Source organism: Lacerta agilis, chromosome 5 (genome assembly GCF_009819535.1).
Source record: "Lacerta agilis isolate rLacAgi1 chromosome 5, rLacAgi1.pri, whole genome shotgun sequence".
Lineage (NCBI taxonomy): Eukaryota > Metazoa > Chordata > Lepidosauria > Squamata > Lacertidae > Lacerta > Lacerta agilis.
This window is the reverse complement of record NC_046316.1, coordinates 10319697-10336052: the sequence shown is the minus strand read 5'-3', so window position 1 is coordinate 10336052 and position 16356 is coordinate 10319697. Positions and strand designations below refer to the sequence as shown.

General features: G+C 41.9%; 1 protein-coding gene across 2 annotated transcripts in view; it reads right to left on the bottom strand.

Moving 5' to 3' along the window:
* Nucleotides 1-16356, bottom strand: part of COG3 (component of oligomeric golgi complex 3) — a 37642-nt gene that overhangs the window by 13827 nt on the left and 7459 nt on the right. For both annotated transcript variants that reach the window (XM_033148463.1, XM_033148464.1), the window contains exons 4-15: nucleotides 14424-14589; nucleotides 13673-13747; nucleotides 11800-11892; nucleotides 10912-11037; nucleotides 9664-9744; nucleotides 9088-9131; nucleotides 8244-8370; nucleotides 7674-7765; nucleotides 6226-6365; nucleotides 4870-5030; nucleotides 3129-3234; nucleotides 1770-1894 (exon numbers count right to left, since the gene is read on the bottom strand). In XM_033148463.1, the coding sequence (XP_033004354.1) occupies nucleotides 1770-1894; nucleotides 3129-3234; nucleotides 4870-5030; nucleotides 6226-6365; nucleotides 7674-7765; nucleotides 8244-8370; nucleotides 9088-9131; nucleotides 9664-9744; nucleotides 10912-11037; nucleotides 11800-11892; nucleotides 13673-13747; nucleotides 14424-14589 (1336 nt within the window). The remainder of the gene's footprint in view (nucleotides 1-1769; nucleotides 1895-3128; nucleotides 3235-4869; nucleotides 5031-6225; nucleotides 6366-7673; nucleotides 7766-8243; nucleotides 8371-9087; nucleotides 9132-9663; nucleotides 9745-10911; nucleotides 11038-11799; nucleotides 11893-13672; nucleotides 13748-14423; nucleotides 14590-16356) is intronic.

Sequence of the window (16356 nt, the reverse complement as noted above, 5' to 3'; positions counted from 1 at the left end):
TCCAAGAAGGTATTGAGAACTTCAGAATTTATTACATGGATGCATCCAGTGCTTTTTCTTCTAAAAACAAAATGTTCAGGAGTACTCTCATTTCCCCACTCATATTGAAATACTGCCCTACAATGAGGCCAAACTTTGATTCACAAAATGTTTAGGGGTATGCGTACCCCTGGGCCTCCCCACCCGAAAAAAGCACTGGATGCAGCCACAGAAAGAGGCATTTAACACAAATGGAGTCACGCTCATCACTTATTCTTAAAGGAAGTCACAGAATGTGTCTGATTTTGTTTGTGAGCAGGGGTGTTGCAAATCTGGGTGATCTGGGAGAGCCATCGATTTAGTGCTATTTTGTCTATTCGCTGCAGCCATTCTCAAAGACCTTCCAGCATCCCAAACAAGGCTGTTTTAATTGCAAGCTTCCGCAACATTCCAGGTACAATGTTGCTGGAAGAGTAAACAGGTATATATAATGTCTTAAAACAAAGCTGCATAGGCTGATTTAAAGATACCGGGCCAGGGTTCAACTAACCAATGTAAGCGTTTCCAGTAGTGAAACAGGATTTCTGCCCCTCTCTTCCCCCTGTGTGTCCACACACCTCCCACAATCTGCTCTGGAGGGTCAGGAGAACACTCAGAACAGAGCGCAGAGGAAGGATAAATGCTTGCACTGGTCGAACTCTAAGAAAAGTGTGACACTGAATCTCTCCAATAGTGGCACGTATGACCAAAGCCCACATATACAGGTGAAACTCGAAAAATTAGAGTATTGTGGAAAAGTCCATTTATGTAAGCAATTGTTTTCATTCGCTGCTGGAGTTTAATATATGAGATAGACTCATGACATGCAAAGCGAGATATGTCAAGCCTTTATTTGTTATAATTGTGATGATTATGGCGTACAGCTGATGAGAACTCCAAATTAACAATTTCAACTTCGGGGTTTTCATCAGCTGTATGCCATAATCATCACAATTACAACAAATAAAGGCTTGACATATCTCGCTTTGCATGTCATGAGTCTATCTCATATATCAGTTTCACCTTTTAAGTTTAATTACTGAAAGAAATGAACCTTTCCACGATATTCTAATTTTTTGAGTTTCACCTGTAATGACTAGTTAAAACCAACTGAGCAAGTTCATGCATCTCCTTCACCCCAACCCCTCACTTCTGGAGCACAAATTTCAATAGTGAGGTACGATCTTTACTGGTATTGACTGCTAGTTATAGAGTTTCTTTTGTATAGAGTTTCTCTGGAGTTTTCTATGGGTCCTGCTTAGGGACGCGGGTGGCGCTGTGGTGTAAACCGCTGAGCCTAGGACGTGCCGATCGGAAGGTCTGCGGTTCGAATCCCCGCGACGGGGTGAGCTCCCGTTGCTCAGTCCCAGCTCCTGCCAATGTAGCAGTTTGAAAGCACATCAAGTGCAAGTAGATTAACAGGTACTGCTCTGGCAGGAAGGTAAACGGCGTTTCTGTGCGCTGCTCTGGTTTCGCCAGAAGCGGCTTAGCCATGCTGACCACATGACCCAGAAAAACTGTCTGCGGACAAACGCCGGCTCCCTCGGCTAGTAAAGCGAGATGAGCGCCGCAACCCCAGAGTCGTTCGCGGCTGGACTTAACTGTCAGGGATCCTTTACCTTTACTTTTTATGGGTCCTGCTTAATCAGGATTTGAAACAAGGTCTCTAGCCGTGTAGGTAAAACAAAGCTATCTTGGTTAGAAGCCACTGATGGCCTTATTTTCCAGGCTAGACATAATTTTATACCTACATCAATACATCTGTAAAGCTTGGAGAGGCACACAAGCGTTCTTCTCACAGTAGGGTACCACATCCCATGCAGATCTGCAGGTGAAATTGTAGCATGAAGTCTAGGATGGCAGGGTTCCAATGGATCTGTAACACAAAGAGCACATTCAAGGCTTGCTACTACAGAAATTAATATGCAATGATAAGCTCTATGGTAATCAATTACAGACATGCCCCCCCTTATTATCAAAAATGGGTATCTTTAGGTTGACGCATTTGCCCTTTGTATTGTAACAGTTTGCACATGACAGCTGTGGTTAGCAGCCTTGATATCCAATACAGCACCAGAGAACATAGTATCAGAAAGTATACTATCGGGAAGCGTCTCCCTTGGGCTCCCAGCAAAACCACCAAGGGAAGACATTTCCTCAGGTCCCAGACCAAGCCTGGAGCCTGGTAGGCCGTTTTAGGCAAGTGCAAAGCAAGATATGAAAACACAAGGAAAAACATTCAATAGTACAAAAGCACTAAAAAAGAAAAAAGAAATGAACCATTAGGAGATTCCACTGGACTCATAATGTCTAAATTGGATGCTGATAATTCAGACATCCAAGAATACTATTTGCCACTGACTCCTGCTTCCCTTGCTATCTTAACATGGATAGGGAGACTGTCCCAACACAAAAAGCAGGCAAGTCAGTCTCCTCAGACCTAATGCAGCAATTGGGGTGTGTGTGTGTGTGTGTGACAGTAGATCTCCCCCTGCTTGGGTACCAGCAATGTGAGGAGTGTTCCTGCCAAGTTCTTATTTATTTATTTACCCAGTACTGACTGAACCAGTTCAATTTGTTGATTCATACTTGATCCATCACACTAATCTTTACTGAATGGATAATCACTTTGTGGGTTCCAAGTGGGAACAACTGAACCAGGAAGCTTTGAGGGGAAAGGGTGTGTAAGTGAGTCAAGGAACGTAATCTGCATGTTTTGTTTTGTTTTGTTGTGTTGTGTAAAAAAAGGTACTCCCAGGAAGTAAAGACTGCCCCAGGACTACTGGATAACGTATTCATAATTCAACAGCTAGGCAGAAACCAAGAAATCTATCTTGTCATGCCTCTTTGCAACCCCTTTGTAATAGGGATCATGCCCCCCCCCCAAAAAAAACCCTTTCAGAATATAACAGCCCCAAGTAATTACAACTACAGGTCAAGAATGATATTTGAAATACCCAAAAGCAGGTCCTTGTTAAAATATAAAATACTTCCATTTTATGTCTGCTTCTCTCTGGAGAGCTCTCCAAATACTGAAAAGCCACAAGCAAATACAGTTGCCGTTATTAGCATGTTTTTACAAGTACAAATTAGTTCAAATAACCACACACCATTTTTTACCACGCTGCAGTTCTCCGAATCTTCCAGCTTCATATCTGAAAACGAAGGATCTGCAGGCGACTTTCTCTCTTCATCTTTTAGACTTTGGGCAATTTGCTAACAGGAAAAGCAAAGCAAACAAAACAAATAAACAATTATTTCATTATATCATTATATTTCCATCATAGAATTTCCCACTGATCTGCAAGAGAACAATGCTTAGTCCAACTCCTCAGAAGGAAAGGGGGGGGGGAATGCTACAACTGACACATCACGGCAGTTATTGGTGGGGGGAGGACCTTTTGGAAAGTGGAGTCGGGTATCACATAGTTTCTGCTTCAACTGGAAAATCAGTCCTGCATTCCCCATAAGTTCCGCAAGGGTCTGGCTGTCTAAGAAGCCACATCATTACAGTTGGGTTTGCTTGCCAAATTAACAACCCTCCGGCAAATGAGGAAGTTCACCTTGAAATATTTTCTCCCACCTTTCATGTTTTTTATTTAGATGTGTGTCAGAAACGATAATCTGTTTACTGGTTAATTATTCCACCAGTGTGCCACATAGTGGTCCAGTCAATGGGTGCTCTCCGTCCGATTTCGGCAGGCTATTTAGAAGAAATACCTGTTTGGGAGATAGCCTCCCTCCCTTCCTCTCCTGTCTAGCACAAGCTATCAATATTTATTTATTTGACTTACATGCCACCCTTCAACCTGACGACTCTCAAAAGTTGTTGAAGCGCAGTCCCAATTTTCTGTACCATTAGCAATTCAACAATATCCAAAGGGCACCAGGTTTAGAAAGTCTGCCCCAAATGAATCATAAGAGTTGGATTAATGGATTCATGGAATCATAGAATCTTAAGAGTTGGAAGGGACACAAGGGTCATCTAGTCCAACCCCCTGCCGTGCAGGAATCTCAGTTAAAGCATCCATGACAGATGGCCATCCAACCTCTGCTTAAAAACCTCCAAAGGAGGAGAGCCCACAACCTCCCAAGGGCTCCACTGTCAAACAGCTCTTACTGTCAGAAAGCTCTTCCTGATGTTGAAGGGAAACAAGAATAATCGCCAAGCCTAAGCTGGGTGGATACTGGCAAATGAGTATAAGGAGAGTTCCTGGGTCAGAATGTTCTCTGTTGTATTTATCTGTGGCCATCTAGCGGTCTAGACACCGGGACTTTACAGAGCTCTCCTCCAATTGCACAGTGAGGGAACCTGTATTGTCTGGAATTAGGATAACTATATGCTTTGAACCACCCTTCTACTGAAGGCTGCTTCAATGGACACCTTTACATTTCATTCCTAATGCTTGAAGCCATTGAAGAAAAACCAGGAAGGCCTTGTGCATCTCCTAGCCACGTGATCTACATCTGGTTGTCCAGAACGTAGGAGCTCCCCTAATGGCATGTCTTTGGATGTCACCAGGTGGTATGAACATAAAGACATCGAAGAGCTCTGCTGTATTAGGCAGGTCAAAGGCCCACCTAGTCCAGCATCCTGTTCTTACAGTGGTCAACCAGATAGCTATGTCATGCCCCAAAGGAGAGCAAAAGCACAATTCCTAACTTGCAACTCCAGCAACGGGTCCAGAGAGCCATGAAGTGGAGGCAGAATGTAGCCATTGGAGCTAGCAGCCATTGATGGACGAATTCACCACAGGTGGGGCGCAGATCACAGTTTGGGAACTCCTGGCTTAGTCGAATGCAAGGGGTTTTGCTTTTTTCAGAATCAGCCAAATGCAGAGAGACCCTTACCGCCATCATTTCCAGCTTGGCAGGATAGGCAAGATCACCCGGGGCCGGTTTGTAGCCTATGATGTCAGTCTGAATGTAGATAAGCGTTCTGTAGACCAGACGCTCTTGAACATCCTCCAACATCTGCCTAACTCCAGCAGCAAATGCAGCCAGCTGTTCCACTGTTAGAAAAAGGCACAAAATTACCGGTAAAAGCATTAATTTCTCCTCATTGAACTTCACTGCTTATGGCTAAAGCCTTAACAAGGAATGTTGGTCAAATCATCGCAAGAGGTGTTGAAATTTTGGGAGGTTGGATAGTTACAATGGAATGGTCTCGGTGGTGGGGTGCACATTTTTATTCTTATTTATTTATGATCATTACATTGCCAAAAAAAATATTATTAATGAACAAATGAAAAAAAAAACAATTAGTGTTGTTGTTAACATTTCTATACTGTACCGCTCTTCATCCGAGGATCACAGGACAGTTTACAATATAAAAACACAAAAATGCATAACATAGTAAAAGAACAATTAACAATAACCCTCCCCCCAACACTGCATAATTATAACTGTGAACAGATGCACAGATGTTATAATACTGTAACACGTATTATAATAATTCCTATCCAGATTAAAACCATTGCGGATTTTCAGCTTTACAATTCACACTTTACTGTAAAGACAGTTTGATTTTGGCTGCTGCAAATCCAACCCCATCTACGCAACTGCTTGACATCAGAAGGCAGTTTCGCTAGAAATACTGTGCACTCTGTAAACTTCAGCACATCTGAACTCTTGCAGATAGTAAGCGAACAAACCTGAACTCAATGCACATAATAAATGAGGGAGAAATGAATCACATCAGCTTAGGCTACTGAAATTCCTTGCCCTCCATATTTGTTCCGCCATGTGGAAATTTCCTTTGGAGGAGGCAAAAAAAGGGAGCAGATCCGCTGTACGCCTCCACCGCATCCAGGCAAAAGTAGTTGCCTAACTTCTCCTTCTATTCCGCTGCTAATATCAGCTCACATTTCGACTGTGCATGAACGTGCTGGTTTCGAAGAGCTCACTTTACTTGACTTTGGGGCACTGGGCTGTTTACTTCCAACTGCATAATGCATGCTCCTTTAATAAGCGAGAAATCGTGCCTGACAGAACCAGTGCAAACAAGATTTAATGGAACTTGGTCACTGTAAAATCAGATTACAACATTGGACGTTTTAATTTAAGAAATGTGTGTTAAGTTGAAAAGGCACCAGTGGTAAATCCTATATACAGTATTCTAAAACCCATGCCATTCCAGTCTGTTAAAAAGATACGTTCTAACTTTTGATCAAGCCTTTGGTTTTAAAATCTTAATTTTGCAGTTACCGTTGTTCTGCACGTGATCTTCAAGCATTTCATTTTTGAGAATCCCGCAGAGCTCAGACAAAGTTTCTAAGTGAATTACATGGATGATCAGTGGCCGCAAGACATCATATAATGACAGGCATAACTTCTCCAAAAGTTCACTGTAAGACAGAAAAACAAATCCTATTAAAAGATGGTGTAAATTGACTCATGCATCTCTTATGGCAGTAGAAAAAGACATGCTAAACCAACATCGCTTACAATCTGAGCCATCCCATGACTATCACTAATATCAGGAGAACTCCGTCTTTTGGTTCACATCAAATGCTGTCAACCAGTACTACCAATTGATTAAAAAGCCATACAAGCAGCTAAAACATTTTCATTTATTGATTTATGACATTAGCTTATGTATTGTTAAAAACTCTGGCATCAGCCTACTTGGCTAATAGATTAAAATTTATATGACTGACTGATCAAGTCCGCATTTAATGTTTTGTTTTCAGATGATGTAAGCAACATCATATGAGGAAGGAAACTTGGGAAAGGCGTTCCATGCTGTGAGACTGAAGTGTTTTCGACACTGATCCCAATATTTCAAAAAGCAACAGAGCAGGAACACTCGTTTTTTAAACAATTCAAGACACTCAGCCAGCTGAGCTATATTAGGAGCCAAAGAACAGAATCCCACACAAAAGTACATTCACCAAAAACAATCCTGATGGCTAGTCAAACCCCCATACTTTGGACCGGATCCACACTTAGGCACAGAAATCAATAGGACTTGAATTGCGACTGAATTGCAAATCCCATTGATTTCAGTGGATCTACTGACTACTGTAGGCACGACTAAGTCCAGATTCAACCCTTTATGACAGGCATAGGCAAACACGGCCCTCCAGATGTTTTGGGACTACAATTCCCATCATCCCTAGCTAACAGGACCAGTGGCCAGGGATGATGGTAACTGTGGTCTCAAAACATCTGGAGGGCCGGAGTTTGCCTTTGCCTGCTTTATGAGTTAAGACTGCTGCTGCACATTGTGTCTCCAGTGTTTCGAACTGCAGGGAGGTTTTTGAGGTAAATCCAACAGAATGTGCTTAAAACAGGGCTTCCCAAACTTGGGTCTCAAACGGTTTTGTTTTTTTGAACTACAACTCCCACCATCGCTAACTAGCAGGACGAGTGGTCAGGGATGATGGGAATCGTAGTCCAAAAGCAGCCGGAGACCCAAGTTTGGGAAACCCTGGCTGAGAACGTTCCTCAGACCCTTAGAACCCTCTGCAGACTGTCGTGTGCATTTACAGAAGCCCACGTGTTGGGGGACATGAGAGCGGGACCTGCAGTTGCCCCCCCAAACACCCCGAGGTTACGATTGCATGCTGAAGCACATGCACGAACAAGAGTTCAAGACATCCTTATGTGAACAGTGCCGTGCAACAAAAAGCGATGTCACGTGTGATACCCACTCCAGTTTGGGTGTTGGTTTTGTGAAGAACTCGTCAAACAGCTGGTGTTCATCCTGGCACACATGGACCATAAAAGCACAGCCACTTCGTACCTGAAATGAGAGTTAGCAGAAGGGCAGTCCGTGTGTATTCAGAAAGAAAGATGCAAGTATTTAAGTTTAGTAAATGCTATTTTTATCTGTGATGATCCAAAACACACTTCAGGCAACTCCCCGTTTAGGCAGGGGTTGCGCTCCGAGGCACTGTGCGTCTGCGGGACGAGTGTAAGCCCATCCTGCTCCCCTGCAGTGCCAAAAACGGCCTGTAATTTAAAAAGCAATCATACAACCTCTTGCAGCTCCTTTGGGCAATTTTGATTTCATTAGCTGAGGAACGTTGGGAGATGGGGACAATTTTATTTTTAAAAAAATCAGGGCATTTTGAGATGCAGAAACGGCTGCAAGGCAGACTGAAAGCTGGCTGGGGTGGAACGGCATTATAAAATATTTAGCAAACATTGCTGATTTTTCTAATGAATTTGAAAGGAATCCAAGGTTCAAGAAAATGCTAAGTTCACACAAAGCCTCTTACCAGAGCACAATGATCTCTGCTGTTTCGGTTAGTTAATTCTGTCACAGTGCTAGTAATACTAGGCCCTAGTAAGAGCTCCCTCTGATCAAGGTAGCATTGATGGATTTCGTTTAGCAGCTGCCGGTACCTAGACAAAGAGCAGAGTTAGGAAGCATCCGCCTTCACAGCAAGGTTTAATCTTAGAGCTAATAACCTATTGCTGCTTTAGATAGTAAAAACTCATGCATTCTTATCACTGATGTGACAAATTTGTGTCTTGGAGGTATCCCTTTAGTCTGCGAGTGTGGTTTTCTTTAACAATATAAGACGAACTTCCCACATCTCTCTAGGGCAGGGTTTCCCAAACTGGGGTCTCCTGCTGTTTTTGGACTCCCATCATCCCTGACCACTGGTCCTGCTAGCTGAAGATGATGGGAATTGTAGTCCAACAACAGCAGGCGACCCAAGTTTGGGAAACCCTGCTCTAGGGCAACGTGCCACAAGGGACAGCAGGGGTCTCATTCCTTTTATAGTTCCATTTTTTAAAAAAATACATTTTGGTAGATGAAGCTTGTCGTGCAGGCGTGAGGAAAGTGACGAATACTGAAATTTCCTCTTCAATTATTAAATATACAGAAGATCAATCTACCTTTGCCTTTGGCCACCCTCTCTCTTTTTGTCCCCCCAAAAAGAAAAACTTACTCTAAATAAAAAAGGAAATGGTGATTCTACTGTTACAACACACCTTATGCTGGCCCCCGACATATTAGATGAAGACTAAATCGACTAATATTTCTGCATCAGACTCAATATTTTCAAGTACAAAACACAATCCTTGCCATTGACTTAGTTTCTGCATACTCACTCGGGCATCTTCTCAGACCGCTGCTCTATCTGCTCAATAAGTGTCTAAGGAAACAAGCAGAAAAAAATTGAGAGCATTCAACACAGGGATATTATAAACATTCAAGTAGTCAGTCTGTTGGCCGTTTTCCTTTTTCTAAAGAACTTGCAGCACACAGTGAATATGAGAGTAATTCATACTTCTAGGCTTCTTCCAAACCATAGGCACGCACAATAGTATCCTCAAGAACTGGATCAGGGATTTGAAGAATACAAGCAATGTCGGAATGAACATATGTGTAAGGTATTACAGTGTTACACTGTAACACTTACAGAGTTTCCCAAACTTGGGTCTCCAGCTGTTTTGGGACTACAATTCCCATCATCTCTGAGCACTGGTCTTGCTAGCTAGGGATGATGGGAGTTGTAGTCCAAAAACAGCTGGAGACCCAAATTTGGGAAACCCTGCATGATAAGCGTTTGCGCATGATTCATTAGTGTACTGTATAACAAAGAAGATTCCACAAAGGTGACCAACCCTTCACTTATGAGCATATCTTTGAGTACCCCTTCCATCTACCATAGTTTGGCAACTTACTCTGACTTTGGGTGCAGCGGCTCTGAACTTCACATAAAATAATGTGAAGGCATTGTCAGAATTTGGTACAACTGAAGGGTCCTGAAAGAAAAGAGAGAGAGAGAAGCGTCATTCACGATATGAGCTTATGAAATAATAAACTATTACACAGTGACTCCAAAAACTCCATACACTGTACTGCCATGCATATAACTAGATGCCACTAGCTGGGAAAGGAGGACACAGAAGTAAACTGTGCACCCAAGGAAAATATAACTGGCATGCAGTTCTCTTCAGATAAACAGCCCTCTAGGCAGCCTCCCCAACCAGGTTTAATTTGTGAAAATTTGTGTCCTCCTCGTTTGGGAAATTCACCTTCATTCCAGACAGCTGTGCACTGAATGACCTCAATGTGGAAGAAGAAGAGTTTGGATTTGATATCCCACTTTATCACTACCCAAAGGAGTCTCAAAGCAGCTAACATTCTCCTTTCAACTTCCTCCCCCACAACAAACACTCTGTGAGGTGAGTGGGGCTGAGAGACTTCAGAGAAGTGTAACTAGCCCAAGGTCACCCAGCAGCTGCATGTGGAGGAGCGGAGATGCGAACCCGGTTCACCAGATTACGAGTCTACCGCTCTTAACCACTACACCACACTGGCTCTCTTACCAGTTAAAGTATTAGCATATTCCCCCTAGGCTGACCGGAGGCTGAGGTGCCTTCTCCGTTGTACAATTCTCTCCTGGTCAAAGAAAATACATACAAATTCTCCCTTTTGTGTATCTTCTACATTCCTGCCACCTCTCTCCCCAAAATAGGTCCATTGACATTCTAATGAGTCACCCCAAACTCTTGCAGGCTGCAGGATTGCATCTTAATGGAATCATAGAATCTTAAAAGAGTTGGAAGGGACCCAAGGGTCATCTAGTCCAACCCCATGCATTGCAGGAACCTCAGCTAAAGCATCCGTGACAGATGGCCACCCAACCTCTGCTGAAGGAAGGAGACTCCACAACCTTTCATGTTCAATGGATTGTTGAGGAACAAATACATGGTTCAAGTTATTAACACACCACTGAAGTCCGTACATCATAAAAGTGTGTGTTGGATAAGACAACTATTAAATTTGCCAAACACCCAACATGCTGCTTCAGAATGTAAAAGTGCAGCGAAGAATCACAATTAAGAAAGGTAAATTATTTGGGAGATATTCCCAAGATATTTTAGTTCAAAATAAACACCTACTCACTACTGGTTCTTCCAACTTACCCTTTTAATTAACTGGTTTGTGAGGTTTTGTAGTGTATTCACAGTGTATGTTTTCATGAGGTGCATAGCTCTTGAAAGACACTGTTTGGACTTTGCAAAATATACGGGATAATCCCTAAAGTTTGGCTGGAAAATAAGAAAAAACAATGTTTTAAGCAAAAGCTAAGAAAAAGGGAATTGGAATGGAGACAATACATCTTCATCTTTGAACTGAACAAGGTTATTTCTGTCTTGTACTAAATGCACATGTTTTAAGAATCAGAAATAACACAATTTATCCCAGGAAAAAGCAAACACTCTTGCATCAGCAGACTTTGTGTCTCAAAAGAAAAGAGATGGACTGAGAGGGAATATGAAGCACACTGCCTTGAAATATGCAATGGAATGAAGAACAAATGCAGATGCTTTTAGGAAAATAACCAAGGCTGGCAGAGGTTTGTGAGAAGAAGTTAATAAGCCCACATTCTATACCAAAGGAATTGTATTCAGAAGTTGTGTGGTTGCACTAGGGGGATGTAGAGGAGGGGAAAGAAGAGAAGAAATGTTCGTTAATTCCTTCTCCTTCTCCTCTCTGTAGCCTGTCTCATGAAAAGCTGCTCTGAAATGTTGGGGGAACCTCTGCAACAGCATGGGAGATGGCATTGGGATCTACAGAGGAAGAGGAATTAGCTAAAATTGCTCCCTTCCCCCAGGAATACCCGCTGGGGCAGAGTCACTTTTGTCTACAGAATGAAGTGTAGGGATTTAATCCATAAAGATTGTCACGGAAAGCATGAGGTCCCTTTTCCAGTTCTGTCACTGGATTTCCTCAATTTAAAAACCCACGGGAAGCCGAATCGTGTACCACAAAGTAATGTAAACAGGGACAAAAAACTGAGCCCGACTTACATGCGATGAAATATATGCAATGCAATCATCAAGTTTAGCCAGCATAGGGATGAAACCATCACTGTTTACAGACAATGTAGGGGAATTCAGTTTCTTGAAGAGAGGAAAATAACATGTCATAGAACTATCAGTAAGAACAACAAAAGAAATCTGCATTCAGTACTATTCATTACAAGTCTTCCAGTAATTAAAAGAATAATCAAGGAAAGTAACATTCGGGACAAGTATTTCATCCAGTCACGTCCCATGCCTCAAGTGATGAACATCTGGGTGGCTGCATGTTCTCCACCCTGATATATAAGGTCAGATTCAGACTTAGAAATTTAGAAATCAATGAGACTTAGGTTAGTCGCGACTAATTTAAGTCCTATTGATTTAGTGGGTCTACCATAAATATGACTAAGGCTGGTGTCACACTTTAAACCAAACCGTGGTTTAGTGCAGGCATAGGCAAACTCCAGCCCTCCAGATGTTTGGGACTACAATTCCCACCATCCATGACCACTGGTCCTGTTAGCTAGGGATGATGGGAATTGTAGTCCCAAACATCTGGAGGGCCGGAGTTTGCCTATGCCTGGTTTAGTGTAAGCGTATGAGTCCAGTCCAACTGCAGCTGCACTTCCATGAGCTAAGCCATGGTTTGGCTTTGCATTATTGTCCGAACCAGAGCTTATTGTTTGTCTCTTCCTTGGTTACAGCTTGTGGTTTGTCTGCAGTGAGACAAATCATGAGCTCAAGTTGGGGTAAGGTTTTTTTTTCCCCCAAGTGAAAAGAACACTCCATTGCTGTCAGCCCACTCTCCACTGGTTAGCCAGAAGTAGGATGACCAAATGAGGAGCAAAGTGACTGCACAGTTGCACATTCAAGCTAAGGCACGGGTTGGTGTAACATTATTCCAAGATGCAACCCGTACTATTTTTCTCTTAAAACATCCTCAGAATATGTTTCTTCTCATCAGCCCATGGAACACAAATGCATTTTAAAATCATTTTGCTCAAATACGCTCTATTTTAACACACTCAAACTGCAGCAACCAAAAGTTCAATGAACATGTCAAACGGTGCCCAAAGTTGGGAACCTTACCTGGTTCCTTACTATTTATACTCATCAATATCTGCTTGCTTACTGTAAATTGGTTTAAAATGTTTTAAGTAAGCATTTTCCTATGCAGAATTTTCCAAACTGGTCACAGCATCAAGAAACATGAATAATGGTGGTTCATTCAATAAATTGCAATAAGTTTCTAGCCCCATCACATACTGGCCATTCATTGCATGTAACTGTATGCGTATTTTATATTTGATTTCACCCTCATAACAAGAGACAGTGACTGGCTGAGGGTCAGCCACTGAGCTTTAATCTGAGTGGGGATTTGAACGTTGGTTTCCCTGGTCCCAGTTGACACTCAACTCACTGCTATTAACTTCGGAAGCTGCATTTCCTGGAGTAATATAATTATTTGTATTTGTATTATGATTAAACAACTTTCAGTCCCATTCTATAGGTTATCATTAAAATTATTCAGTTATTTTATAATGCCCTGGCCAAAGAATCTGTACTTGACAACAGTTGGGCATAATAAACAACATTTCTCCAGCGCCCCTTGGAAATTTCCTCCTTCCTTGTTTTTGAAGACCAAACATAGACAGAGGCTTAAAACCACTTTAACAGAACAATCTTATGCATGCTCACTTAGAATAAAGTTCCGTTTAATTCCATGTACGCTTACTCCAGAGTTTTACTAGATTTTAACGTAAGAATGATAATTACTAATCAGAGCATGCAACTCTTTAAAGAGTCTCTAGAAAGACATGAATCTTAAGTGGGAAAAGAATTTTGCTCTTTTTGTGTGTGTTTCAAAACAATTACTTACCGTATTAATATTTTCCAGTTCATTAAAATATGACAGTTTCTGTTGGATATTTTCTGCCAGGTCCACAAGCTCTGACTGTTCAAGGAGAAATATAAATTATTTTTATAGAGGCAGGTAAAAACATGGGGATACACTGTATGTCAGGAGAGGACAACCTGTGGACTGATTATACTAAAATAATTACATACATTTTCTTACATTTTACTTGCATATAAAGGTATATTGTGGATTTGGTGAATCAACTATTTCTATTAGAATACTCTTACATGTGAAGCTATCTGCTACAATGGGCATTCATAAATTTAGGTTAGAAATCTTTAGTTTAGTTTAAAACCCGGAACTTTAGGTCAGACCTTTTTTTGGTCCAATTTAAGGCTGATATCGCCCTATTTAAAAAGATACTCTCTGCCAGGATATACCCGGTAATCCGTTCTAGAAAGGGTCCATTGCTCAGAAGAAAAGGTAAAACCCTGGCTTGTCAGGTGCACTTCTTGCCACAATCCCTTGTTTCCTTTACAGCTGGTTATCATAGGAATTGTAAAACACTAAGAACTGTTCGCTCTGTCTGCTTTTTTCCTCCTCCCTCCCCATCGTTTTTCCTCTTATGTGTCACGCCCTTTGGCTAAATGTGTCACGCCTTTTGGCTAAAGAGCAGGATAAAAATGCTTGCAATAAATAAATAAATAAATAAATAACGTAACTACAGATGCATAGGAAGCTGAAGTGTTTTTCTAACTAAGTATGAATTTACCTGCTCTTTCAATAGCTGTTCGCAGGCTTCATGCAGCGTTCCTGTCTTGGTGGAAACAAAGAGATATTGCTTCTGTAATGACTCCAGGTGCTGAAGAGCACTGCTGACATCACTCAAGATAGCATCGCATTGCTCTTCAAATCCAGACAAGCAAGCTCTTGTCTGCCTAGAGAAATCAAGAGCACAAAAGTTACACACAGGCACACATTTATCCTTTGAACTGATAGAAAGATTCAGGATAATAACACAGAAAATCTGTATAGTTGAACCTATACTGTGCGGACAAGCTTCCAAGCGATCTGGTTAACGAGTGGCTATCTAAGCTATCTAACCTTATGCACAGAAACCGGTCAACATCCGACGGAAACCAACGCATGGCTAATTACAATCAAGGCTTGGCTGAAAATACATTACAGAACAACACCAAACTCCTTTTCAACTTCTATACTTGAAGGCCGTACTTCATGGTATATAGAACAATTCAGGACAAAATATGTAGTTTGGACAGAATAGAAAATTCTTTCCAGTAGCACCTTAGAGACCAACTGAGTTTGTTCTTGGTATGAGCTTTCGTGCGCATGCACACTTCTTCAGATACACTGAAACAGAAGTCACCAGATCCTTAAATATAGTGAGGGAGTGGGGAGGGGTATTACTCAGAAGGGTGGTGGGAATGGGTGATCAGCTGATAGGTGTGGAAAACCTGTTGACTATTCTTAACGGCTGCAATTAGTCTTGCAGGGAAAGGCAAGGGGTGAGATGGCTAAAGATAGCTTTGTTATGTATAATGAGATAAGAATCCAATGTCTTTGTTCAGATCAGGTTTCTCCATGGTTTTAAGTTTGGTGATTAGTTGCAATTCAGCCACTTCTCTTTCCAGTCTATTTCTGAAATTTCTTTGTATTAAGACAGCTACTTTGAGATCTTTTATAGAATGTCCTGGGAGATTGAAGTGTTCTCCTACTGGTTTCTCTGTCTTGTGATTCCTGATATCAGATTTATGTCCATTTATCCTTTGGCGTAGGGTTTGGCCTGTTTGTCCAATATAGAGAGCTGAAGGGCACTGTTGGCATTTGATTGCATACATAATGTTGGAAGATGAGCAATTAAATAGTCCTGAGATGGTATGTTTGATGTTGTTGGCACCAGTAATGGTGTTGTCCGGGTTTATGTAGTTTGGGTTTTGCTCTGGAGAGCCTCAAAGTATGTGATGAAAGCTACACACTCCAAACAATCAAGCAGTGGCGTTATGACCACGAAAAACAGCATTTGTCTCCTCACACTCTGAGACCCTGTTCTCCAGAGGCCCTAGGTATAACTACTTCTTACGGATTTTGTGCCAATTACCTAAAAGACCTACTACTTCCTTCCCAACGAAGAGCTTTTATGCTCGCAAGACTAAATGCTTTCCCCTCTGCAGTGACCACAGGTAGATACAAATTCCTTATCAAGCCCACCTGTGTGTCTGCAATCAGGGAGTACCAGATTCAGTGGACCATATTCTTTTGGACGCAAACTCCGCAAACAGACGCTGAGCAAGAAGTTAGACCCGCGACCCACAGCTCCGAGAGAAAGCCAAACGAGGTTCCTCATAGCGGATAGGGACAAGGACGTTACTGCCTCAGTGGCAGTAATCTCCACCTTACCCGGAAGGGTTCTTAATGAATCATCCTTCTAGAGAATAGACAAGGTGAAGCAGAACAATTGAGTACCATGTGACCATTGACAGCCTCAGTCCTGTCCCTTTTAAATTTATCCCACTGATTTGAAATGTCTTAACTTGTAATGGCAATAAAGGTATTTATATTGTATTGTATTGAATGGAACGGGAGGAGGATGAAAACGATGCATAGCACACAGCAAAACCACACAAGCACGGCAGGACATTCTCATAGGATGTTTGGCAAGCTGCCATTGTTGGAGGCTATGCCTC